Below are 27,552 nucleotides of genomic sequence, written 5' to 3' on the forward strand. Positions count from 1 at the left end.
AGGTGCTATCACTGAATACATCTTGCATATTATTACCAGTGGAAAGGTGGGAAGCCTCTGGAGAATGCAGTCTAGAGAGTCAATCTGATTTTTTTTTTAATCTGTGCATCTGAGTGTATGGTGCAGATAAAGGAGAGAACAGATGGTTATGCAGTAAGTGTATCAGCCTGCCTCTAGCACAGCAGCTGCAGCAGCAGTATTTATCCTACCTGCTCCTTTTAAGTTATTAAACTCCTCCGTTCCCACAGGACACGCAATAACCTTTTTTTTTTTTAAGCACTTGCCCTGTCTTTGCTCATTCCGCCATCCCCGGAGCGGGACCCGCGGCCGGCGGCGGCTGCTGGGCCCGGCCCTCCGTCGCCTCGCCGCCCGTCCCAGGGGCTGCGGGGCCGGGCCGGGCCGGGCCGTGCCCGCCGGCCCCGGCTCTGGCTCCGGCTCCTCCTCCGGGGCCGGCCCGCCGGCTCCCCCGCTCCGGCTCGCTCCGCCGCGGGCGCTGCAGGTCTCCGCCACTGCCGGCCGATGCCCGGGCCTCGCTGGTCAAGTGGTCCTAAACATTTCACAATTATGCTAGAGAACTGTTGAACTGTTAAGAACCACTGCACCAAGGAGGCTGAGGGTCCGCGGGGAGTGCAGCGGGGCGGGGGCGCGCTCCCCGCCCGCTCCTGCCCCGGGCTTGGCTCTTCCTTTCGCCGCGGCGGACCTGGGGACGAGACAGAACACACGGGACTGGCGGGCGGGCGGCGACAGCACCCGGGGACAGCGCCCGGCCCGGCCCGGCCCCGCACGCCCGCCCCACTCCTCGCTCAGCGCCGCCACTTACTGATGGCCACCGTCCCGCGAGCATCCCCGGCCTTGCGCTGGGGCTGGGAGAGCCTGACGGCAACGCGCTCTCGTTACAAAGTGGAAAGAAAAACAACAACAAAAAACAACCCAAAACAACCAACCAACCAAAAAAAAAAAAAAAAGTTTAAAAAGAACAAACGAAACAAAACCAGCCATTCTCCTGAGGGGCCGCAGCTTGGCGGCAGCCCGGGCCGGGCGGCCGCTCCCCGCCACCCATGTGCCGCGGCCGCCCCTCTGCCGCGCCTGGCCGTGCGGGGCCCTTTTATAGCCGCGCGGTACCTCGCGGTGATGAGCCGTCCCCTGCGCGGCAGCCAGGAATGCTGCCCTCGCCCCTCACACGACCAGTTTTTCCAGGCTGCCTTCGCACTGACGGGGCGGTTTTGTTTCCAGCCATCATCTGGGGCGGCCGAACGTCAGCAGGTAGAGAAGGACAAACCTGTTCCGAGGCGGCGCGTTTCCTCCCGCCCTCTCTCCTCCCGCCGCCCTCCTGCCCTCCGCCCTGCCAGCGGGGGAAACTGCTCGACAGGTTTCGCCGAAGCTGGAGGTGGCTCCGGGGGTGAGTAAGAGACTCCACCCTGCGCCCTCCCGACAGGCGCTGCCGCTGACGGGCCGCCTGCCCTCGCACCCTTGCCGGCCCCTCTCGCCTGGCTGGCAGCCCTGAAAAACAAAACAACAAAACAAAACAAAAAAGCCTTAAACCGGCACGTCACGTTCTCCGGGGGATTTCACCGCCGCAGTGTGAACGCCCGGCCTGGCCCGCGATCCGTGCTTGTGGCGTCGCGCCTGGCGAGCATGGCCGCTTCCCGCCCGGCCGGCTCCCCGCAGGCCTGAGGTCGGCTCTCCTGCCTGCCCTCCGCGGCATTCTGAGCCGGGTTTCTCCTCTTTCCCCACCGGCCAATATTCTCTGAGATAGGAAGGAAACCTGTAAAAGCCCTCTGATATCCCTGGGTGAGCTGGTAGCGTTGCCATGTGCTGCTCAGCCCTCCTGAAGTGTAGCCCAGGTGCCCATTTCTGATCTGGAATGTTCTTTGTCAGATTGACTGTGTTGAGTGTAGTTTCAGGGAGGTTTTTGTAAATAACACGAGAAACCACCTGCTGTGCATGGGTGACTGGGTTTGCCCTGTTTTCCTTCAGTATCCCCACAGCACTGCTGCTGTTTCCTCAAGTGCCTTGAGAGCCACCACTGGGGAGCACCAGATCTTTCTGGAGGTCACTTTCTGCTTTTAAATGTTCCTGACCTTGGTTTCAGAAAGGAAGGACTAAGAAGCCAGAACTGAAAAATGTGAAGAAGGTTCTGATGTTCAGAGGTGTTGGACAGGCAACAGGGAGGGAGGACACCCTGAACTTTGACAGGCTAGCAATGAAATCCAATTCACGAAGGTTTCCGAGCTGTGTTGTTGGGGTGAGCTGCAAGGTCCTCACGCCCTGTAACCTTGGGGTGGGGATTATGGTAACCCCACAGTTGGCTTCCCCGTGGTGGCAGGGGGGATGCTGGTTGCTGGTGGTGCCAGGCTGCCTGCACTGCCTGACCACATGCTGCTCTCTCCAGCCAGCCCAGGAGACACCATTTCAAAAAGATGTGGATGGTAAACCTTGCTCTGCCAGTGACTCAGCCTCTGGCCTCAGCCAAGTTGCTTTACCACACCTTGAGAGGGAGATAATGCTTACCTACCTCATCTTATGAGGCTTCACTAATGTTTATATAGTGCTTTGAATGTTTAAAGAACTGAGTGCTGTTTATGCATTTTGGTGCTCCAGATCCTATGATCTTTGGCCCTTTAAAAGTACACAGGAGACTCAAGCGGTCCCGGAGGAAATGCCCATACTGGAGGCATCCCAGAGCAGCAGAGCAGAGAGAAGGCCTTGTGGCTGTGCACAGCTTGTGTGAACGTGGTGCTGCACAAGAAGCCGGAGTGCTGGAACCAGAACAGGTTGCTCTAGGAGCCTATGCAAACCTCATGCTGAGGAAGCTCCCTGGATCTAGGCTGGAGGCGTTTCAGTCTGCTTTGGTAAAACCAGCTCCTGCTCTTCTGCTCTGCCCTCACACTCAAACCCAGGGCTTAATTTTGTGCCTTCTTCCAGATAGACCAAGACATAGGGAGTTTCTGGACCTTCTCTTTCTCCCAAAAAGATATTCGCTTGCCTTGGATAGAGGAGAGTGCACTATCTGTGAGTCCACTCAAAGGACACCTCTGTCCTTGGCATGCATGGAAATCTGTGGAAGCAAGACTGCTATTTACACCCTGTAAGAAGAGCCATTTGTGCTATGACACAGTGTTCTAGGCCGTCCAGTGATGTGTACAGCATGACTGCATGGGCTGTATTTTATATATAATCCTTCATGGACTACACTGGCAACTCTCACCTCCCTCTGACAAACACAAACTCACACCCACACCCATAGCTCCACAATACCACCAGCTAAATAATAACCTGACTGTCCATACTGACCTGGTTCAAGAGTCCTTTCCAGCCAAACCAGTCAGAACCTGCTCCTGCACTGGTGAGGTATATAAATCCCCAGGGATCTCATTGCTGTTCTGGTCCTGGGTCAGACACACATGGCAGATGGCCCCTAAAGGACTCTGAGCAATAAGGGGGGACCTATCTGAGGCAGCCAGTGTTCTCTGAGGTACCAGAACCTGTATGGTCTTTAGGCAGGATGAACGATCTCGTGCTTTCGACTTCCTTTTAATAAGTGTCAGTGGTTTTACAGTGAATGGGTAAACATACCTTTCATTTAATTATATAAGCATTTAGTAGGTTCTGTTTCTCACCCATATACCCTCAATTATGGAAGTACGCAAGTTAACATCCTGCTTCCTCCCTTCACTAGGTAGAGTTTCAGAGAACGGGCTGAAGGCTTTGAAAGGTAGGAGAGTAGAGGTACCCGAAAGTGGAAATGACAGGCAGCACTAGCCAAGGGATGAGCAATGTGTTGTTCTTCCTCTGTGAAAGTATAAAAGGTGATTGAAGCATTAAAGTAATAGAATCGGTTCTGAAATTAGATAGGGGGGAAATGAGGAGTATTAGAAGGAATAGTAATTAGTCCCTTGTTTCTATTGAAGGTTAAACTAAGTATTGTTTATATCAGTGAGACCCAAATGAAAAGGACTGTGGTACCCTCCAGCACAGCCTCACCACACTGGATGCTGAGAGCTCTCCGACTGCACCAACAGTCCTGAAACCTGGAGGAGCAGCACACGAACATGGAACATGATGGCCTGAGCCCCTTGGACAGCAGGCAGTTTTCTTGGATGGGGAAAGCAAATACCAGTCACCTTATAGTGTAAAAGAAAGAGGGCAACACAAAAGGAGACATAACGCCAGGGGTGGTTGCAGGAGACAAAGAGCTGGTCTGGGAGGAAATGAAGATGAAGGGTAAGCTTGTGGGAGGACATAAAAGGCTGTGCTGTTTGCATGGCAGAATATGGAAGATCATGAATGCTTGGCAATGAGAGGAGGATTATATTTCAGGGAGGTTCTGCTTTGAACAAATGAAGCTATGAAAAATGACTGGAAGGTGCTATCATTATTGCCAGTCAATATCCCCACACTTCCTTGGCAAAAGCTCCCAGTTCCTGCTAGTTCCTTATTCCACAGGTAACATTATGGAAGGGCATAGGACAACCCAAAGTACTATTCCTTTTATGACATGTTTTATCTGACAATTCTGGACTTAAATCCAGCACTAAAACTAAGCATGGACATGGAGCTTACCATGTCTCTGCTTATTGTTTCTACGTTTCTCATTATTTCCCCACCAATTTCCTACTCTTACTCATTAATGCTCACCTAAAATTAGGCTGGAAGTTTCTTAAAGAAAGACCAGAATCTGACATGTCCTGGAAAGTACTTTTAATATTTTTGGGTCTGGTAAACAGAAAAAAAAAAAATCTCTGCCAGTGGATTTTCTCCCACCCTGGGAAATCAGCATTCCATATGTTCGTAGCAAACAGTGATGGGGCAACTTCATGTTTACTTTAGTTGGTTTAAACTCATTTGTCAATACAGCAGCCCACTATGTGTCACATGTGAGTATAATAATAGGTTGATACTAACTTGATTTGCAGTAATAAACACCCTGAGAGATGGCCTAATGCTTCCTCATATAAATAGGAAGCCTTTTGAGATTACTGCCTAAATAACATCAAGTGATTTACAGATAAATGGATGAGGTGGGATATTTTTCCAGCCAAGAACTTCTAGAAAGATTGTGCGTTTGCAGTTCAGTAGGTAGATTAATAAAGAAGTGCTAGAATTTAAAATATGGCTAGCAGGTTCTTATGAAGCCAAGAATTCACATTTTATTGGAAATGCCACTATTGTGTGTATAAAATTTTTATTAAATACAATGTTATCAATTTAGCAGGAGAGAGATTTGTATCTCAAATACAAATCTGCTTCATCTACGCAGGCAGTTCAGTGTCCCTGCGCACTACAGAGGTTACATACCAATTTAATGTGTAATACTGCTTTTCACCATTTCCCTTGTTCTGACTTAACATCTTGTTCATTCCAGAAGCTAACTGTGTAAATTACATTATACAAATAAATGTAGTTTTTTCCTTTTTGGGAGAATTTTTCAAGTCAATCTCTGTCTGTATTCAGTGGCACAATAGCAAGCAGCAGATCACAAATTTTCTGGTTTCTATTTCAGATTTTCAGTTTCATTGTTAAACATGTCAGTCTTCTAATAACAAGTCTAGAATAAGGAGACCTCAAGCCTTTGCACAATTCCAGGCTGGTTCAGTGGGTACAATTTCCTGTGCTTCAGCAGCTGCAAAAAGAAAAATATGCGAAGAGCAATGGTTGTGCTGCAGAGATGGTGTGTGAACTGTCAAGCAGATGTGTCCTGGGAGGTCCATCCGTCCCTGCATTGAGACCCTGATAGTAAGAAGAAGCTTCAACTCTGGCCCTAAAAAACTTTAGGAAAAGCACATTGCAAACAACAAGGAGGTACTTCTGCAGCCCTGATGTAGATTATACTTTGCCACGACTTTCCACTGTAAGTTCAGGAGTCCCAGCAGTGTGTTGAGATGACAGCTGGAGATCACATAATCACAGAATAGTCTGGGTTGGAAGGGACATCTGGAGATCATCCAGTCCAACCCCTCTGCCAAGGCAGGGTCACCTGGAGTAGGTGACAGAGGAACATATCCAGGTGGTTTTTGAATGTCTCCAGAGAGGGAGTCCTCTCTGGGCAGCTGTTCCAGTGCTCTGTCACCCTCAACATAAAGAAGTTCTTCCTCATGTTGAGCTGAAACTTTTTGTGTTTTAGTTATGGCCTTGCTCCTTTTGCTGGGTACCACTAAAGAGAGTCTGGCACCATCCTCTGACACCCAGCTTTTAGACACTGGTATGGATTAATGAGATCTCCTCTGAGTTTTCTCTAGACTAAACAGGCCCAGCTTCCTCAGTCTACTCATGAAAGAGATGCTCCAGTCTTCTGATGTGGCCTCTGCTGGACCCTCTGCAGTAGCTCCTTGTCTGTCTTGTACTGTGGAACCCAGAACTGGACACAGAGATGTGTGCATAAGAAATGAATCCACTGAGTCCTCTTTTGCAATCAGCTCTCCCTGTAGTATTTCAAACTTCAGGAAAGCGTGGTCTCATGGTCACTTTTTTATCTCCTTACAATAATTTCTCCTTTCTCTCTCTCTCCCTTTTTTTCTTTTTTTTTTTAATTTGAAATAAAAATACAAATCAAAGAGCTAGTGAGCACAATTCTGATATGACCAATTTTGAATGCCTCACTTCCCAGATGCCTGACTCTACAGACCATAAGAAGAGCTGACTTTCATTAAATGCCAGCCGCCTTTTACTCTACCATGAACTTTCAGGCTAAACCCTGGAAGCTAACACTTGAAATCACTCACTTTTTCTGAACATTTCAGCAAAGCAATTCATGTTTAAGATTACTGCTATGCATTAAGTCTGCTTCAATAACTTTATAATTGATTGCAATGCTTAGTTGTGATAGCTATCACAAACCTTGTAGCAACTTGATTTTTCATGTTCACCAACCAGCTGTTTTTTCAGAGTTGGCAGGATTATGTGTCCTGTTCCATAAAACCATGAGAAAGGAAGTAATTACTAGTTATTTGACCATCTATCAAGATTTCCTAGGCTTTTCCTGGTTCAAGCTATTGAACATACAGAGTCAGAGTGTGACTTTGCACTGACGTAGCATGGTCATTTTTAGCAACATCTCATATTTCCGGTTTTCTGTCCTTGGAATATAGAACTTTCCAAACAACAGTGGTGAATGGTGACATAGTTGTGGGCAGAGATCTTGGTCAAAGTGGTCCAAGTAAATAAACTGACATTTCACATCACACTCTTGTCAGACAGAGAGATAACAGGCCAATTGTCTGTGCCCTGAAGCCCTGGAGCTCTACAGGATTCAATAAAGATCTTTGCTGGATGCCTCAAGGCTGCTGGAATCATGTCATCCCAATCTGACCCTTCAGTGGGAATAAGGAATTTAGATGTGCCACAGAAAGAATTTAATGCATTGAAATCCCAACTTTACTGGGCCCTGGTCACAAAGATCCACAGCAAAACATACCCAGGAAGGAAGCCACACCCCCCGAAAGATGCAAGTGTAATTATTCATGCACAGACAATCCACATCAGAGAATCTCACCAGCACAGCAGCTTCTTGTATGACAGGATTAATTGACAACGGTCTGTTCTAATTGTGATAACTTCATATCTCTCAGCAAACGATTGCCATTGAGATTCCTTTTTTGTCACCCTGAAATTCTTTTCTTTCTACTGATTTGCCAGGATTGTAATTTCCCTTCTATGCTAATAATTAATAATTTCATGTAGAAATAATCAGCTGGTGTAAACAAACATAATTGTCATTCTCTTGTCCCTTTCTTAGTACCTTTTACTGTGTGGAGTCTCATCTAATTTCAATTTTAAGTCCTTAAAACCAGGATTTGGGACTGTCAAACACCAAGCACAAGAGCCTAATGGGATCTACAACAGTGGCACTAGAGGAGAAACACATTAATTATGCACATAAACGTGTAATAATGAGGCTTATCTGTACTCAGAAGTGCTGCTGAGGATACTTAGCAGGCAGCTTTGGCCAGGCATTATCTCCCCTGGCCACCATTCTGATCCCATGGGGAAGCTGAGGAGATGTGAAGGAATACTGTGGCTTGAGAGAGTGGTTATTTATTGCTGTGGTATTTACTGCTGCTGCAAGACAGGGAATGATATCTCAGCCTTTTCCTGCCTCGTTGTGCAACGTGCCACGCATCAGGTCGTGCAATGCCAAGGCCTGGCAGGGCCTGCCTACGGAGGAGGCTGTGGAGCAAAGCTGCAGGATGTTGTTGGTTGGCATCTTCCCATGGATTCCCTGTGATGTGCAGCCTTCTGGAGTGGGAGGGAGGTGCTGGTGTGAAGCTCAAAACACCAGTGGGAGTACGCAAGATATGCACCGGCTGAGCGTGTCCCAGCAGGAGAGCCTTGGCAGGGCAGGCTGAGGGGGAAAGGGGCACAGCCTCTGCCCTGCCAGCCTGTGAGGAGCGTGGGCCCCACTTGTTATACCCTCCTGCTATATCAGTGCCAGATTTGGACATCAAGGACCACATCTTTTGACCCTGAGATTTGAATCAGCTCTTCCCAACTGGAGCCACGTTAAGTAGTGCTGTTTAGTGTGGTTCACACTAGACATTTTGCTGCCATGATTCAGGATTCTTGTCTCAGCTACACTTTTGAGACACAGGCTTCTGCCTCTTCCCATTCAGCTGATCACAGGCAAACAAATGTATGTATAATGAAGTCTCTAAAGTAATTTTCAGATAGACACTTTGCAAAATAATAAATCTGGTAGTACGAGATTTTATTCTGACTCATGGACTATCTAAGATGGCAACATTTGAGTCCCACATATTCATTTGTATGGGACTTTACATATCTTATAAGCATTCTACATTAGTAGCTTTTCTAAAAGAGTCACTAAAATTAAAGTGCTGTTAGAAACATGCAATCAAACACCACTGTGTCATAAAACATTGTTAAAGAATCATGGGAAGACCAGTCATACTAGTCTAGAAGATTATTATACTGCTGATAGAATCCACTTGGAAGACACAAACATATCAGCTGTGCTTCTGATAGTATATGCTGCACACATTTGAGCAGTTCTTTATAAATTTCTTGTTTTCACCCACCGTGCAATTACTTCAGGTTTATCTCAGTGATCTAACAAATTGTGTTGCTGGGAACTAAAAGGATTTTGTTTCTTATCTGCTGTAATAGGTTCTATAGAGGGATGAGCATTGGTACCTGGAGAAGGGCATTGCCCCTATGGCTGCATTTGATCACTCTGGGTCCCTTAGTGCTTTGTGTAAGTGGAACTGGGCTCACTTTGTCTTCTGTGCACAGGGACATTTCCCTCTCTGCTCATCTCACTGTTTGAACAAGCCTTAAAAATGGAGGAATCTTCCTAGCAGATCACAATCCTTTCAGAAGAATTCTGGTTGGTCACACTATTCAGAAGGCTGCAAATAAAGGAACTCTGATTCAAGGAGGGGTTTCATTCCAGATGAGAGATTTTATTATCACTCACTGCTGAACAGCAAAATCCCTGTATGAGGCAACTGAGACATGCTACAGTATAGTAATTCTAAGTTAAGATGTGCAAAACTGGAGATATTTAGCTATTTATGTTGAAGGAACAGACACTGAAGCCTTGCTGGACATTATTTAATTCAGCAAGTACTGATCAGACACAGTCAGTCTGTCTGGGGGTCAGGCGACCTTGTCAGATGTCAACAGTTTACTATGTCAACATTCAGTAGGAGAGCAAGCACATGCTGATTTTTGAAATAATTAAGAGTGCTCATCCATGACAAAAGCTTTATAAGAGAATCTCCAAACAGAAACTTCTTATTTTCAGCCATCAGTAGAAAAGAAAGTGGTTGCATTCAGGAAAGAAAAGCTGTAGCTCAAATCAGACAGGAACTTGGACATGTTAGTTGTGCAAATCTCTGCTTTCTGCAGTGTTAAGAGAAGTGCTGACATAGGCCAAGTAGTCCCTATCCCTTGGCAGTATTAGCTGGATCATTAGGAAAAAGAAACAAAGTGGAAGCTGGGTGTTGTCTTTCAAGTGAAGAAAGCTGTAGAATTGATGTAATGTTTGACTTTTAGAGGAGGCATTCGTAGTGTCTCCTCTGTGGAGAAGCAGCAGAGCTTCCAGCACCAGCATTCATTCCCAGAACGTCACTGCAACTTAAAACATTCAACACTGGACATAAGTCCAACATTTGTGCAGCAGTTACAAGTGTCACATTATTGATTATGCGTTTATGCTGATCTATAGTCACTGCTGGTCCTTTGTACAACAACAAGATGGTCCAGACCCTCAGGAGCCTCTCTGACACTCACACAGGTGCAAGGCTGGGAGCTTGTGCACTTTCCTGCTGTGGCATTTGATTTGTGGTGATTCTGCAGGGCAAGGACAACCACTTGCATTATTACACTGGGGCTGGAAAAGAATGGGAGCCAGTGCCATTTCGTAGCAGAAACTAAAATGCCACTTTATATTCCAATTAAAAAATGATAGTAAATAATATCACAAGTTTTTCAGCACAAAAAAAAAACCCAAAAACAACAACAAAGTCAAACCCCAAAAGTAACTTTATCCAGCTTCCACCATGCCATTTCAATGTGTACTGTGTATAAAATACCAAGCACAGATCTGCAGCTGATCCTCACAGTGCCAGATCTCCCAAACTGCACATGGACGTAGCTATGGAAGGGTACATGCACATCATGGGTGTCTGGAGCTAAAGCTGCTTGAGGAGTTATGAAATGGACCCACACTTAGTCCTGGCAATGGAATGAGTGTGTTTGCAGTACCCATAGCCCTGTATGGCTGCTTTATCTGCAACCCTTTACTGAGCAGAAGATTGCTGGATAAAAAGAAGAGTGTATTGGATCTTTTCAGGAATGTTCTGAAGGAGAAAAATTAGGATGTTTAAAAAAACTAAGCTGCCTCTGGGATGTCTAGCATACTTCAATTAATGAAAGACACTCTCTGCTTCTTACAGTAACTGAAACAAATAGGTAGAAACAAACAGGATCAATTTTATTCCTTACTAATATTTAGATTTTACTTTTGAGCAATAACTATGCAAAACTTAAGGGTTACTACACACAAATAGATTCATCATAAGACTGGGAGTTATCACAGAGAGTATAATTATGATTATTAAATCCAGCATGAAGCAAAGGGTGTAGTAGACAAACAAGACAACACAGGATCTCCAAAGTGTTACCGAAGTTCATCTCCAACACTGAGTCAAGAGCTGAAGTTTCTGGCCTTGGTTGGGTGATTCTTGCCACAGCATCCTATACATTTAAGTCAGGTTTCTCTTAACACTTGTAGACTGTTAACAGTTCCTGAAGGAAATCCTGACATATATAAAAGAGATCCAGTTCTTCCTCAGATAAACATTAAATTTGCATTCATATGTCTGCCATTAAAACACACTGGTTTATTTATAAGGCAAATCACAAATTTTCTAGAAAGTTGCAGGAACACTCTTAGGTGAGATTATATATTAATAGGATATATATTTCTGGAAAGGTTTGTCAGAAGGTAGCTAATATTGCTATATTCTTCATTTAAACATGACCCAAAAACATTTCAATTTAGTTTTATGAGCTTCTAACTAAAAGTCTTCTTACTGGATCACATCTCAAAATGTTAGTGTCTTTACCTGGCTTATATTCAGGATCAAAAATGGTTGGCTGTTTTCTTCCCTCTCCTTCAGTTTTACTGTTAAGACCTATTATTTCAGTAGTTCACACCAGAATACTATTTTTTTTGTTCAAAAGAAAAAGCTTTTTTTGTACTACAGATGGATATTTTAGAAATATAAGACATTGTTTAGAAAGTTTTCTGTAGCTCATATGAGCCTTTATTGAAAAGTATGAAGAAAATATTGATGCTTCTGTCTGTGTTGCAGTCAGTCATTTTGGTACAGAAACAAAGAATGGGTGCTGTTGTGAACAACTGATGGCATCTGAGAATTTAAAAATAGAAAATATTCTAATGCCAAGAAAGTCACTTGTGGAGAAGTTTATCAAGGGATTTCCTGGTTCAGTGCATCAACACTTAGACTATTGATGAGGCAAGATAATAGTTCTGAACACCATAGGAAGAAGAGTCTGTGCATGATTTTATTCCTGAACATAAAAAATTTCACAAACAATACTTTGCTTCATACATCATCAACTTTATGTATTTACAGATAAGACACAAAAAATACTACTAATTTGATGCCTGATTTTTGTTGTTAGATCTCATTTATTTAATTCTGTATTCAATTTATTGAATCTAAAGCATGTTCATTGCTATGTAATATCAATTATTTAATAATGAGACAGCTTAGTTGTGATTTTTGTGACCATAGTGAAGATGTGCACTATTCTTCACATTAATCAAGTATTTTTTACCGTTTTGTTTTTAACTGGAGTGTATACAGCATTTTCTCAGACTGCATGCACAGTTCCCTTGTTTTGGTGTGATCCGACATCCAGTATACCTTGGGAATCTTTTAGTACTAGCAGGCTCAGCAAGTAATTGTTTCTCCATGATAAGAATAGCTGTGGGAAGGTTGAGCAGTATAAAAAGGAAAAAGAACTATCTGCAATTCAAAGATTCCCTTCAGATGCAGCAGATAGAAAATCCACACAGATTACTGCAGAAGCTGTAGGTGAAATTAAAAGTTGCCATCTCCAATATATGCAGTTGCCTGAAGTATTCCCTACGTTTACATATTCTAGGGCAGACACAGCTGTAAACATACATATCACCTTCTTTATTTAGTCTGCAAGAGTTGGGACTTTAAACTTGGGGTCTGTTAATAGTGAGATCCCATTTACAGTCCCAAGAATTATGTGTCCAGCATGTAGCAATCTTGATTATATTCCGGTCAGGATGTGGGAAAGATGCTATTAGAAACAAAACAATCAATTCACTCAGGCAGTCCCACAAACATGCTTTATGGCATCTGCCTCCTACTCATTTCAAGTGAGGGTTTATAGTGACACATTGGTGAAGATTAGTACACAACTGCAGGCAGATGCCCATGACTGATTCAATTGTTTGCACTGACACTCACAATTGCTGTAATTGCAGCTGGAGTGATAAAAGTCATTGCAAAAAAACAGACAAAGTGAAATCAACATTGTTCCTCAGAGAGATTTTATTAGCTGAAACCCAGAAATGCACAATCCACCGTTTTTCCTTGGTATGAATTCACCACAGCATTTCCATTTGCTATGCCTGCAATACTGTCCGCAGTGGTTTAACATGAGAACATTCAAAAGGCCTCTTTAAAATCAGAACTTTTTAACAGGAACAGCCATGCATTCCAGCCTCACTCACTTAAAATAATTTATTTCCAGAAAAGTGATTAAAAAATAAAGGCAGCAAATGATTTTTAGACAATCAGTGTGATCCTAAATAAAGAATCTTTCTAAGCTGTAGCTTTCCTGTATGCCACAAGCAGCACTACTATTGTTTCTTTCCTGTCTTCCTCCCATAATGGCTTAACACCATTAATGCTTCAAGCTGGTATTCCTGATGAGGAGTGACCATCTTCTACAGCCCCTGGAGAAAGACAGAATGGATGTTTAGAACCAGGCAGTATCCAAAGCCTCCCTGAGAACAGATCACCCTGTAGCCTGCCAGGCCAGTTCTCCTGCAGTGCTGAAGACTTCCTTCAGACCGCCTACACTACTGGTGGCTGAGTCCAAAGGAGTTATGAGGTTTGGAGGAGTTGAGGATTTAACACATTCACTCTCCACTTACAAAAGAAAAGTGATTTTTGCAGACCTATTTCAATGAAAATGGAAATCCCTTTGTAGCATAACTCATATTCTAAAGGTATTTTAGCATTGCCATCCTGACTGCTGGAAAACTTCCATTTAAATGCTCAAGATTGTGATTATATCTAATCCTTCTATATCAGGTAAAACCAAAGAAAATCCCAAAACTTTACTGGAAAGCAAAGAAATCTGCCTGTGTCCTTCATTAATTTAAACCAGTATAGAGAAAATCAAAAATTCCAGTTGCAGTCCCCACTAACATCTCTCAAATGGGATGCACAAGTGGTCAGATAACCATTGACCTTTAACTACATTTTGTGCTAATTTTAAAAAATAAAGGAGATAATCTCCTCCCAATATTTAAATTTGGATTAGACTTGCCAATATATTGGAGAAATCTAAATCAACAATGTATTGCATCAGAAAGGAGCTCTGAGAAATGAAAGGCGAGTGTTTTAAATGCTTCCAGTTACAGCACAGCACTGGAGAAGGTCAAATGCCCCAGCAAGTTCCCTGTAGAGGGACTTGCCAGATCTGATGCTCTGAAGATAAGGCACACATACACAGGGCCGGGAAATGCACCGTGGATGATGGCAGCACAGAAGGGATTCATGTCAGGCACAACCAGGCCTCTGTGGCCTGAGGAAGAGGGAGCCTGTGGCACTGCCCTGTGCTGTGCCCAGAGCAGGAGCAGCCCTGGGCACGGCTCTCCGTGACAGAACTTTCTGCAGTCCTCATGTGGAGTACAGCTAACTCTGCTCTGTGCCAAATCTGGCAGGCGTTTCCCATGTGGTTGATGATGTTATACCAGGAGATTGTCTGGTTTAGGGTGCTCCACCGAAAGCCAGAAGCAGAGGGCAGGTGGAGGTGCTGCAGGTGGCACAGTGGCCCCTCCTGAATGGCCTCCTGTGGTGGCCATGCAGCTGTCCTGGGGAAGGGAACGCTCCTGTGCTGGGGCAGGGCACCCTGAAAGCCAGGCCTGGCCAGCGTGCCTGATAAAAGGCATTTCCTCTCCAAAGAAGACAAGACAGAGGATCCTTTTATTGCAACAGGCTGATGAAACATCACACTGTTGCTTTCAGTGGTTTTATTTTAGTAGCTTTTACATTCCCAACCAAGTTCAGAACTACACTGTGGAATGCACAAAAAAGCATTTCCAGCTTCAGGCAGAAAGAATAATAAACATTAGCCCCACTCTACAAAGAAGGATTTTAAGTACTCAAAGTCAAATCAGGAACCAAGACAGGGACAGCAGATGAACCCAGATGTCCCAGGGTGTACTAGGGCTTAAATACAAGATCTCTCTTCATACTTGTGCTGATGATACATTTCAGTACTCCAGCACTCGACAACAAAATCTTACCTTTCTCATTGCTTTTGTTTAAGGAAGTCAAGAACCTCCTTCTGTCCTGTAGCCTCTGCCTGTAAGTAGAAACATGAATAAATCCTGTCATCCTGTGCACAAGGACATGCAAATACTCACTTGTGGGAATTAAGACTATGTTACCACAAAATTATTAAAATACAATTTAAATTTTAATTCCTCCAACATAAGATGAGAAAATTCTCACTCCAACTATTTATTACTTCACAACAGCACCAGATTTGAGTTTGTAAGAAATTCTAATCCAGTTTATAGTCCAACATATATTTTTCCCTAATAAATATTATCCAAGAGCACATGTTATTACTCAACTAGCACACCAAGGGAGCACAGCTGTATGGACACTTACTACTTGTAGGGGATTCCTGCCATCATAACCAGCTTGCTCCAGGTCTGCACCAGCCAGGTACCAGGCATACAGCCCATCCATATCGCCTTTAGCTGTAAGGCTGGAAAAAGAATAATTAATATTGGTTCTAAATCTTTCCGTTAATTTCAGTGAGCTCCTGGGTCCTGTCAATGAGCTCAGCAGGTGAAGGCTGTACCAGGCTCAACATGGTTGCCAGGGTAGAGAGGTAAGGAACACTATTACAACAGCTTTGAATAGCTGAGCAAGCAACACAGCTTGATGAATCAGTTCCTTAAATTAATAGGGCTGTGCTATAAGTACTTACAACAGGCTAGTTTCACATAGTGGGTGTGACTATGACCAAAGGGGAAAAAAAAGTCACGCAGTTTCATATTTCACAACACAATATTTATCTCATGAAATGAGCTGGGGAGAGGGCAATGGCTAAATCAAGAGGCAGCTGAGTGAGAGCACAAGCAGATGTGCCAGCAATCCACAGGATTTATTTAAAACCCCTGAGAAACCCCCTTCACGAGTTTGCATAACTGTGCTTGCTATCAATAGTTATGGCATTAAGTACACTTATGTGATATTATTTGGACAGTAACACAGCTATATTTGAGTTTCACAAAACAATTTGTAGGATTTAAATGGGCAGCAAACAGAAAAAAGTAAAAAGCTTTTCAAAGATGACCTCTGCCTGCCACATATAACAAGCAATAGAAAGGATCAGAATGAATCCTATACAAATAAGTTAGTTAAAGTTCTCAGAGGAATGCACACCAGGTTATTTCTTTGCACATCTGCTGGTAGTCGCATCCACAATACTTAAAGTTGATTTTTAACTCTCATTTTGGTAAAAAGGCTAAGAGCATATGCAAAATCACGCCAGTCTGTACCAAGCCTGAAGACAGGCTGAACTGATGGGAAGGTTGGGAGTATGACCTTCAGTCTTTTCCGGATACCAGCATCTCTGAGGCTTAGACCTGAGCTTGCCATGAGCTTGCAGATTGTTTCAGCAGAACCCTGCTGATAATCATCAAGTGAGGTTGAATCTCATTAAGAGAGGGGAAACCTCCCCATCATTATTAAATTCAGAATTTTCTGCCTTAACCAGAGCTTGCTGTGGGTGACAAGCACTGTGCTGGCAGCAGGGATGAACTCCTGGGTGTGATGGCCAAGCCAGGCAGATCTGGTGAAGAGAGGAGAAGATTCAATATGCAAGGGGCAGTCATGAAAGAAACCATGAAAGCAGGGCTGCAACATTCACTAGTCTGTTAGGTTGAAATCACTTCTGTTGTTGATAAAATCACTTAAGTACCTGAAAATATGTTTTCAGGGCACTGGACGCCTCTAATTGCAGCAGTCCCAGAAGCTGGGCACAAAAAGGGAAAGCAAATGGTCTGTGTGTTCCTCCATGCAAGCCCCAGGTGACCCACAGCTGGGGCCTTTGGGGGACAGGGAAGTGGTAGTGGGGTACTAAGAGATTTAACAGTGCTTCAGTCTGGCATCATGAAGGAAAGGATCAATAAATCATTAATGAAAACTGCCATCACAAAAGAAAAGGCCCCTCAGAAGCAATAAGGAAACAGAGGAAAGCAAAGGAGGTCCAACAGGAAGCTCAGTGGAAGGTTGGTAAGGAAACTGCAGGGAAGAGGTGAGCATTAGTAAAGAAAAAGTGTAAGCATTAGTAAAGCAATTTTTTAGCAGCCACTTCTGGAACACATGAATTATCTTTATTTACAAAGACTAGTCTCTTGCTGTTAACACTGTAAGATCACAGGTTAAAGGAAGAAACAAAAAGCCTACCAAGAGAATTATGAGCATCACCAACACTGGACAGGAGAGCGCATTGTATTTGCCAAACAGAATCGCATCATTCAGCCATGTGTGAAATGGAAACCACTTTGGTCAAAGACTTTCAGAAATATTACCAACCCACACACCCAGGGCACCTCAGCTACATCTCTGTAAGCAACAAACAAGGACAGCTGCACTTACTCAAAAATTAACTGCCTATTAACAGCACCCATTCAGAAAGAGCAATTTAACCCTCGCTGCAGAGGGCAAAACTGTGGTCTCCTTTCATGACATTAGAGCAATCCAAATACACAGAAGTGTCTTCAATTTTGCAGCAGCTATTTACTGATCAAGTGAGAACTTTATTCTATGGGGACTGGGAACAAAAGGTGATGTAGCTTGTGAGAAAATTTAGATTGTAGTCTAAACAGAAGATACCTACTATTTACTAGATTGATTATCATCAGGAGCACCACAAAACATTTTCTCCAAATCCAGATTTCCGTAGTCAAGCCATACATATCTGGATTTCCTTTATACACAGTAAGCGTACTTCATATACTAAAATATATACAGAGGACTTCTCAATTTACACTACAGGAACCCTGGCTCTATTTGTCTCAAAGTTATTTATGTCAGCAATTCCAACTACAAGTGCAACCTCCAAGCAGCAAGTCCATCACTGTTATATAATGCAATGGAACAAATATATCTTCAGTATATACTTACCATGATGTTTAAAACCTGCTTTGTTGATAAAGAACTATCTACCACAGTTTACTAAACTCTGATACCTTTGACAGCTGATAATCCCAGGCATCCTGCCTATCAGTACTCTTGCATTCAGAAAAATTATGTATCCAGTTCACAGTTTCAGCAGGGCTAATGTAGCCATGATGATGACAGAGCTAAGATACCAAGAATAGTGACAGTGCTGTCTGTGCCTACAATCACACCAACATAAATCTGCAGTTTAAGGGGTGCTCTGCTACTGCCAGAGGACCAGGAGTGAAAGGTTTATAAGGACAAGGGCCAATGCATTTGTAGATCTGGGAAGTAAAAAGTACCGTGAAATGACACCCTGGGGTTCCTTCCTGCCTCTTCATGTACTAGGATTTCATCTTTCCCTGGGACACAGAGCTGTGCTTTATCAGCAATTTTCCTTTTTCTATGTCTATATAAAGTAATCAGGACAGACTTTCTCTTTTTCAGGTGTGTCATCACCCTGACAGAAATTTTTTTCTTACTATTTTTTTTTTAAGATGAAGATCCAAAGGAAAGAAAAGTCCACCACAAGACATGGATTGCTCTGTCCTGAATACATTTGGGAGTACTGTTCTTAGCTTGTGTCTCCACATCTCTCTCAGCTCAGACAGACTTCTTTGAAAGACAGCAAGCAGTAGAGGCTTGGTCGTTATTCCTGCAGAGGGATATTTACCCTTCCTTCCCCAGCCTTAGCCCCTCTTTATGTTAAATTGAAGAGGCATCTTATTCTGAAAGGTGGTGATTTTGAAAGGCGGTGATTTTGAAAGGCTATATCTTTGTATATATCATAATATAACATATCATTTTATGAAATCTAAGAATATGAGAAAGCTGGTTTGGCTTTGTGCCCATGTTTAATTTTGTGAAGTACAGACTTGAAGTACCTCAATTCTATACAAGCTTTTTTCTCTTTAAAAAACAAACACACATCAACTGTTTACTAACTCCAGAAGTCTAGAAGCTTTCAGAATAAGTGTTCCAATTTATCTCATCATGGTTTGGTTTTTCAGACAGATGACAATACTACTGCAATGTGAGAAGATATTCTGACATTTTTAACAGATTACTAACACTGAGATCTCATTTCCAAACAAAGCCATGAACCAGATACCAAACATCAACAAAGTGATTCTAAAACCAGACTAACACCTCTCACTTTAAAAAAGACACCAGCAAATGAAACCATGAAAGATTTAATAACTATGTGCATCTCCACTTCCTACACAAGAGTTCCCACTGATACTGTCCAACCCTCAGCTCTGGCTGGTACTCCCTTCCCTCTCAAATATCACCAGTGCCAAAGCAACACATTTATTTTTATTTTATCTCCATAATCTTTCCAGTGAACTATTCTTTTCTAAAATCATAAATCTAAACAGAAGGAGGCTGAGGAGACTATTCATGGTCTTTCATAACAATGTGAGGATTGGTAGGTAGCAGAGGGAAAACATGCTTATAGTTTAATTCAGAGAGAACTGCATGGGGCAAAAGTTAAGTTAGCTAAGTACAGCAACACGGAGCTTATCAGAAAACAAGCAGCTTTATCCTTCTAAAGCCCAAGAACTTGACATATTGCCATAGGTGACAAATTCAGACTGGTAGAAATTGCAGCTTAAGGCACATTACAAAATAGAAAAAACATCGGAAAACAGTTCAAATTAGACAGAGGGGAGATGTTATAAACATCTGGTTCTATAAGCAGCTTGACCATGTGGCCATGTTTAAGCTGTGCCATGAAGGTGCCAGTGCCTGCAAAGAGGGGGCTTAAAGCAAGAGAGAGGACAGAGAAGTGAGCCAAAGCATGCTGGAAAAATGAGTGTATCAGTAAGGTCATCTGAGGACACTGTAGAAATATCAGAGACAAACACTAGCACCTCAGATTTAGTAACTTATAGTTAGCTGAGTAATGCTGTGTAGAAAAAAAGTTCACTTTGTTAGAAATGAGTATGCCAGGCCCCTAAAACAGCAGAGCAAATGAAGAGCTTCAGCTCTGCAGGAGCAGGGTATGAGCAGCCACTTCAGCCCTGTCTTGAAGCCTGACCACTGCCTGGCTCTGCTCCTGGTACAGGCCATACAGCTCCAGGTGCACAATGATCCCTAAAAAGTTGTAACAAACTACATGAGAACCCCATTTTGCTATTTTGTCTGAAGAACCCTTTTTCTTTTTTTTTTTTTTTTTTTTTTTTTTTTTTGGTTTTGGACACGTTACAGCCAGGTCAGCTAGCCAAACTGGTTCTGCACATGCCATCAGGACTAAGCAAGAAGCCAATTTATTTGCAGAGGAATGTCATTCCCTAAACCTTTTTTGGCAGAGGCAAACTGCAGAAACCAAGGGTTTAGTTCTGTCCTATCACTTGCAGTGCCCTGGGAAGCACATATTTTGACTCCATGGTAAAAGTCTTACCCAATCTCCTCTGAGCATGTTATGACAATGGAAACACTTCAGACAGTGTTCTTTAATTCCAGAATTACTCAAAGGACAGAGTCCAGTCTCTACACAGAACATACATAAACTTCACCTTGACCTTGTTTGGTAGACATTATACAGCATTGGCTGGTCCCTGCAAGTCTCATGATTTCCTGCCAAGTCCTGAGATAAAGGCCAGTGCTCAGGGGTTTTTTGTTTGCTTTTCAAAAGAAGAGAGAAGAAGAAATGAAGTAAAACCTACAAGTACTTTTTGGAAATACATGGAACCTTCTCACAATTTTCAGAGTAATTTGTAATTCAGGACCAGTACTGGAAAAAATGAAATCTAACATCTATTTCTTTTTATAACACATATCCACATTGTTATATATTGAAAGTAACTGTATAGAAAGTCAGCTCTAAGAGAATTTTATCCTCTTAAAATTAACTATAGTGATGGTGAACAGCAGTTCACAAGTTTTGGGGTTAAACCTATTTGTTTATTTGATTTACTTATTTTAAAGAACAATATTATGTACTAGTTACAATAGTAGCCATTCCAAAGTAAGTGAAAAGTGTACTTTAAGACAAAAAAATGATGATTTGTGCAGCTTTATTTCTAAAGAGAGATGTTACAAAATCGCACCTTGAACAGCTTCTTTTCACCATTCCTCAATAAGAGACTTTGGGGGAAATGGGGCATTTATTAATTACCAGCTCATTTATCCCCACAATCCTTTGTCCTTTGAAACTCTCTTGATTTATTGGTGCTCTGAAACAGAGTTGATTCTTGACTTCATCACTTCACTTGATGCCTTACTATTCCTCTATCACAGAAAGAACTCCCTCATGTGCCAGGGACCCAACTGTTTATTTAAAGTGCTGAATTTTTGAGTCTCTTCTGAAAAACTATCCCATTCCACACACATTTTAGGGCCACCTCAAATACCACATTTACCTGCAGAGTACTGTCCCAACATCCTCCAAGTCATGGCTTGAAAGGTGTGCTCCTGTTTCTCGTAACAAGTTAATCACTGGTATGTGCCTTTATGAGAGGAATAGAAAGAAATGAGAAAGTGACTTGACCTTGAAAATACTTTTCCCCCATGAATCCAGCATTGTCATATACACAAACAGTAAATCAATCTCTTTTCCACAATCACAGAACCAATCAGTCTTTTCCAAGGTGACAGATGCAGTAAACAGAGCTTCCCTCCCTCTCAAAAACTCATTCACACGCTAAGGAAGTGTTACGTTCAGCTCAAAAAAGAAAAGGGATGCATACCCTTCTCTTCCAAGAATTCTTAGTGTCTTAACCTTAGTGCTAGTTGAATTTAACAGTAGAAATATTAGTAACTGAAATACATGCAAATAGGGAGAATATTTATTACATAGCAGCATTCCTGTATTTTAAAGAATACAATGCCCATACATATCAGTCTTCAATAAAACATTGTGTCTTGCAGATAAGCAATGAATCTTTATGTTAATGGCGAAGCTAATCAGATTTTTAGGGCTTCAAAATGATGATAAGTATTCTTATGAACCTCTGTCAAAAGCACATCTTTTCCTAACTTCCTCCTCCCAATACCTTTATTATTGATTTCTACCTGGAGACTTTAGGAGGTCTTTCTTGTCCTTTCCATTGAGATAAAGGGACAAATGGCACTGCCAGCCAACACCTACACCTTAGTCAGATGCTTAAGAAACTCTGTGGAAAGGCTGCTCTCTAAAGCTACTTCTGTGGGTAGAAAATAACATGGCAAGTAAAAAATCTGCAAATACATTTTTCATAACTAACCTAGTGGAAGGTTTAGAATTAGGTTTGAAAAGGAGATGACAGAATGCTCCTGTGTTAAACAATTATCTAGTTTACAAATCAAAATACAGGTTTTTTTTCTCCAGAAAGAACATGATGACCCAGTAGATCAGGAATAGTTTCACAGTTCCTATTTTAAGTAAGTTGCTATAATATAATACTTCAAAATAAAGAGACTTACAATTTAATAGGAAATACATGAATTTTTCCAATCAATTAACTCAAAAATCATCTGTAGTAATTAAAAAAAAAAAACTCACATACACTTTCTGCTTAATCACTTGGTGGTAGACATGGGCCTTTCTATTTCTGAATTGGACTAAACTACTTATATCTAATCTCTCTGTTTTTAGGAAGCTCCATCTTCAATCAGAAGTTACTTTACAGTTATCCATATAAAGCCTATGTAACCTTATGTTCCATATAAGGGCTTTAGTTTCTAAACTAACCAAAGAACTGTACATGTGCTATAGGAATCATCTCGTTTTCCAAACACAGGTTATTGACCTTAGGAGACAGATTTTTTTTTTTTTAATTGTACTTTGTTCCAGTTGACAGCCAAAAAAAAAAAAAATCTTCCTTTGCTTCATAGCAAAGCATTGCTGGGACAGCACATGCCTCAAGTCTGTTCAGTTATCTAAAATATTTTCTCAGGTGGGTCCCTTATGACATGGCTCGTCATGCATAAGCATCTCCTTGAGCCAGAAAATAATGGCATGGTCTCCTACTTTTCAATCTGTGGTAAAGCATGAATTCCACATGTATGAATTTTTTTAGTTTTTAGTCTTAATCCAAACAGTAATTAGCTGAAATGAAATTTGACCTGAAATAGATTAAAGTAGAACACGTCTGTCCACTCAGACTCTCATTGCGTACTGAACAGAACATGGGGAGTGTCTGTTTACTCTCCAAGGACTGCCCTGAAGTGTTCCTCATTTCCCACCTTATACAGGGATTCTCAGCATGAAATGAGCATTTTTTAAAACAAAAGCTTTGCTCTGAGACAGCACTAAAAGTTAAAAGGCGGCAAAGTATGTAATGTATGGTATCGTCCCTCAATGTGCTCCACCTCTGAGGTCTGTATCTTTAGATACCAGCAAAAAGATAGATTTTCTCTTCCTGTTGTAACTATTTACTCCTTACTGGTAGGAAGAATCTCTCCAGAAAGCCCTTCACACCCCACTCACACCACACAGCCATTACTGCTCTGAGTGGGACTCTGTAAATATCTGGTACAGACAGATTTGGGATCATTTACCCCGCTCATTTAATACAGCAAATTTAAACGAGGAAAAAATAAAAGTAGTGTGAAATAAATTAAGTTTGTAAGCATTATAACTGATAGTGTTTGCAATAAATGCTTACAATAAAGCATTTCTAAACAGAAGTATAATGTCCTGATGAGTCATTCCAAGTCACATTTCTTGGAAAAATGGAAAGAAGTGCTGTGCACTACTGCACAGGGCAAGGGAGAGGAAGAGTAAGGACAAATAGTAATGCAAAGTTTAGAAGTGTCAGATTTAGTACTGTGGCTGTGAAGTCCAAGAAAGCAAACAGACCACCTCTGACATTCCCACCACTCAACATGAAAACTATGCAGGAGGCAAGCAGCTTGTTCCTGCTTGCACCCGAACGCTATTGACATTCTGAACAAACTTCAGCACCACTTCTGCTGTCTTGTACCTACCACTAGGGCATTTCTCATATCTCAAGAGGGTGGCTGTGAATTTTCTGATACTGTTATGTCTTAGGCACATGAGTGGTATTTGTCTTTAGAAATTGTTTCTTTAAGTGCTGCTCTCCTGTGGCTTTACAAAAGCATCACAAGGGTCACAGTTGAGCTGATCTGAAGTTCAGGTGATGTCATGAGCCATGAACTTCTTGGGAACGGCTCAAATGCAATTCCTGTTCTAAGGTGACAGCACAAAACCAAGAACAGAAGAACTGCTGGACAGTCAAAGCTGTCTTTGAGGGATGCAGAGGGATGGCAACCTCCCCAAGCCAGCCCTGGCTTGCACAGCTCCATGCTCATTTCAGCCCCACCTGATAATGCTTAGTAAAAAACAAATGCTTAGCATTGTCACCTGTGAGCTGTTCCTGACCCTCCCTTTTCTTACTATGTTCTGTCATCAAACCATGGCTCTTGGTCAGACACAGGCTGTAGAAATGTTATTCTGCATGTTACTTGAGATAGCTTTTTAGTAGTATTAGTTATTCGTCCCTCTCTGAAGGAAAAAATAAATAGGCAAAAGGTGTTTCTTAGTGTCTCCTACCTGCTAGGTTCCATTGTTAACACTGGACATTAAAACCCGAGTGTATACTAATATTTTTAATATATTTGTAGCAGAATATCTGATTTGGTGCGGTCTTCAACACTCAGCACTATGAGCAATGTTTGAGTTCCAGGTAAAGACATCCACACTCTTACCAGTTCACGAGGGCTCTGGATTCACAGGAATCCAGGTTCTGTACAGTACCTGTCATCCCAGGCCCTCACCTGGCAGACACTTATTAAAAGTGAATCAACTTCAAAAGAGATGAATCATACATGTGAAATTAACACACATGTAAGAGTTTGCAGGATTGGGGCCTTAGGCTGCACACCTTCCACCAACTCTCGTTAAAGAAATGCAGGTGTAATGTATATCTAAACTTGACTGGCTTCATTCTTTTTCATGCTTGCTCCCCTAGCAACCAGAATGGTTATGGCAGGATCAGCTTAGTTTCACTTATTTGGTTTTCTGCATGGTATCAGTGGGAATTTTGTGCTCAAACACTGTAAGGACAAACTACAGTCTGCTTCTTGGAGTCAGTGGTAGGTAGATTTTTCTCTCTGCCTTAGATTTCCTGAAGTAATGTAAATGTAACCTTTCAAAATATCAAGTATTTAAATTCATATTTACGTGGGAGGTAATTTTACTACCTCTAATCTGATGTTCTCACAGCACTGTATGAGCAACTCCCCATTTTCAAGCTTTTACCACTGCTCTACAAGTAAATGGAAGCACTTTTACTACTTAAAATATACACAATTTTTATTCAAGATATTTTCCTGCTGAGAGAGTTTCTGTTATTAAAAAAATATTATTCTATTGTTTTGAAAATTAATTATCCCTTGAGGGTGCTGTAAGAAATTAAAGGAATGCTACTTATTTTGATATGTCAAGAAACTGGCCTAGATTAACAGTGGTCTGTTTAGCTTCATGCATAAAGTGAGTGAGACTACAGGCAAATTGCAGAGTTACAAATGAAAAAGCGGAAATGCAGTAGTTTATTTCTTATTCAGAAAGAAACAAAGAAAGAGTCACTTAAAGTCAAAAAATGTAAGAGACTGTCATTGACATAAATCAAATCTCTGGTCTATCAGCTGACAGTGCTATGTTAAGAAGCTTTTAAGAAGAGACATAACTCCTGGTCATCTTAACAAATTAATAAATGGAAGAGAGAAATCAGTCATCATTATACAGGGTTGCATGCTGGTTAAAAGGCAAGCCACTGAGAAATGTTACATAAAAGACTGGAAGAAAGCTATTTTTAAGATGAGTGGATACTGTATAGCAGTTAAATGCCAATTAAACAAATATTAATTCTCAGAAAATGGGATTAAGCTGATGCAATGTTCAGTGAAATTGAGAAAGTTACAATATTAAACAGTTTAAAGCACTGACTACTCATTATCATCAGTTTCCCCCCCCCACCCCTTCCCTCTCTGCTACTTTCTATCAGGATAATCTCTTTCAGCTTGCAAGTGTTTAATAAATAGAATTTAAATACTTCTGTAGCAGAAATCTTTTTAGTGGGTATCTAATTACACACATATACAGCTGTTTGCTCTTTAGCATTCTCCTTTATATGCTTACCAGTGTGAAATGCAGTGTGAGTACAGAGCAGATCATAAATACACTTTCATGAGATTAGTTCTAAGTCAACTCTTCCTCTCATTCCAACAGTGGAAACAAAAAGAGAAACTGAAAATGGTTATGGTGCAGTTTCCTTTTAGAATTCCCTGCATCAAAATGGGTGTGCTGTTTTAAAGAGCTTAAGAGTCATAGTAGGAGTCTAATATAGGAGTGGCAATTTTAAGGAATCCAAACAACAAGCTCATGTGAAATTCCTCAGGCGGTAGATGGGTGCGGTAAAAAAGTAGGTGCCTGATTTGCAGGAACATCTAATAGTATCTAATGCTTTAGCATTTTCTCACATTGGACCAGAGCCACCTCTATTCAACTCCAAGGTTATTTGTTTGATTTGCTGTTGGGCTTGTTTTTGCTTTAGGACTGCAGAGCTTATATATTCATGAGGTAAAGCAGCAGCCACAAAGCTGTTCGGGACCATGCAGGAGGAATGGCAATAGCACAGCGCAGCCACGCCGCACTCCAGCTCTCACAGTCAGAAAGCCTGGTGAGTTTTCTACAGCTGGTCTTTGAAACAGAAGAAGCCTTCAAGTTATTCCTGCAGCCCATGGTAATCCAGGACTGTCAGACCTCCCAGGGAGCTAACTCCAGCTTGACAGACCAGGTGAACCTGTCAACATTAGAAAGCTGTAGGAATATTTGGGGACATTCACCCAGAAAGACCATGAAAATTCAATCCATCTGAGCTCTTTTACAGAAAAAAATTACTTTTCTCCTGCCATGATACAGACTGAACATCAGATAAGGAGCTGAAAGTGGATCAAAGACAAGGAGAGATTATGGTGTGCAGCTTCTAACATGCTGGAAGACCAATAGCTCTATGAATCCCCAGGCTATACAAACTAAATCTTAGAAAATCAAATTCTGATTACTGGTAACGTTTATATTCTGTGATATGGCCATTCCTTAGGACTATACAACATGGAAGAGACCAGTAAAGTGCAAGTCCATGACTATCATTCAAGAACTGCTGACATTCATAACAGCAGGAAGAGGAAATCCACAAAGCAGGCAGAGCCATGCAACCATCCCATATAATTATGAGTGGGTGGAAGGAAAAAAATCAAAAAACCAGTAATACAGCAAGAGACTCAGGAAAGCACCAGTGGAAGGGGAAGATTAAAACATGTCAACCTACCGGTATATTTTGTGCCAACTGAAACAGTCCTGCACTCTCACTTCTGACAATCAAAAGGAGTGATCAGTTTGGCTCTGTTTTATAAGGAAGCTTCAGAATAAAGAGTGGAGCCCTGAAATTACGGACAAAGTCTTGGCAGGAGGACAGCAATAATTACCTTATGCTAAAATTCTGCATGCATACCAAGTTGTTTGATTTCATTCCGCATTATTTTAAAAAATCATTTCATTTAGGCTAGTCACATCCTTTGAAATAAGCTGATATGTGTTATT

At 42.0% G+C, this 27,552-nt stretch overlaps 2 protein-coding genes and 1 long non-coding RNA gene across 10 annotated transcripts in view; 1 reads left to right on the forward strand and 2 right to left on the reverse strand.

The window, feature by feature from the left end:
- ASPG (asparaginase) overlaps window positions 1-27,552 on the reverse strand; it is a 324,997-nt gene that overhangs the window by 267,605 nt on the left and 29,840 nt on the right. The window contains exons 13-16 of one of the 4 annotated variants that reach the window (XM_068192278.1): window positions 21,368-21,454; window positions 15,438-15,537; window positions 15,068-15,126; window positions 13,051-13,486 (exon numbers count right to left, since the gene is read on the reverse strand). In XM_068192278.1, the coding sequence (XP_068048379.1) occupies window positions 15,073-15,126; window positions 15,438-15,537; window positions 21,368-21,454 (241 nt within the window). In that variant the 3' untranslated portion in view covers window positions 13,051-13,486; window positions 15,068-15,072. Of the gene's footprint in view, window positions 1-13,050; window positions 13,487-14,624; window positions 14,716-15,067; window positions 15,127-15,437; window positions 15,538-21,367; window positions 21,455-27,306; window positions 27,393-27,552 lie in introns of those variants that run through there. The other 3 variants (XM_068192280.1, XM_068192281.1, XM_068192282.1) reach the window with 3 other exon arrangements.
- On the forward strand, window positions 140-27,303 carry LOC137475219 (uncharacterized). 5 transcript variants are annotated; one of them, XM_068192283.1, is made up of 3 exons: window positions 140-1,399; window positions 22,883-22,969; window positions 27,053-27,303. In XM_068192283.1, the coding sequence occupies exons 1-3, from the start codon at window positions 823-825 to the stop codon at window positions 27,178-27,180; spliced, it is 792 nt and encodes a 263-aa protein (XP_068048384.1). In that variant the 5' UTR covers window positions 140-822; the 3' UTR covers window positions 27,181-27,303. The 5 variants fall into 5 exon arrangements, 4 of the variants coding, with proteins under 4 accessions (XP_068048384.1, XP_068048386.1, XP_068048387.1 ...); XM_068192285.1 differs by lacking the exons at window positions 22,883-22,969; window positions 27,053-27,303 and adding exons at window positions 3,680-3,809; window positions 5,512-10,326; XM_068192286.1 differs by lacking the exons at window positions 22,883-22,969; window positions 27,053-27,303 and adding exons at window positions 3,680-3,809; window positions 5,587-10,326.
- On the reverse strand, window positions 21,791-26,082 carry LOC137475220 (uncharacterized). Its single transcript, XR_010999757.1, has 2 exons — window positions 23,912-26,082; window positions 21,791-22,147 (listed from the first exon to the last, which is right to left on the reverse strand). It is a non-coding gene; the product is annotated as an uncharacterized lncRNA (long non-coding RNA).

The sequence above is a fragment of the Anomalospiza imberbis genome, chromosome 6 (genome assembly GCF_031753505.1).
Source record: "Anomalospiza imberbis isolate Cuckoo-Finch-1a 21T00152 chromosome 6, ASM3175350v1, whole genome shotgun sequence".
Taxonomy (NCBI): Eukaryota; Metazoa; Chordata; class Aves; order Passeriformes; family Viduidae; genus Anomalospiza; species Anomalospiza imberbis.

Bases quoted from the DNA above. Each gene is read 5' to 3' on its own strand.
- LOC137475219 (XM_068192283.1), top strand. From the start codon at position 823: ATGGCCACCGTCCCGCGAGCATCCCCGGCCTTGCGCTGGGGCTGGGAG. The intron at 1,400-22,882 runs GTGAGTAAGAGA...ATATTTTCTCAG, and splicing joins AGCTGGAGGTGGCTCCGGGG to GTGGGTCCCTTATGACATGG. The intron at 22,970-27,052 runs GTAAAGCATGAA...GCCATTCCTTAG, and splicing joins CTCCTACTTTTCAATCTGTG to GACTATACAACATGGAAGAG.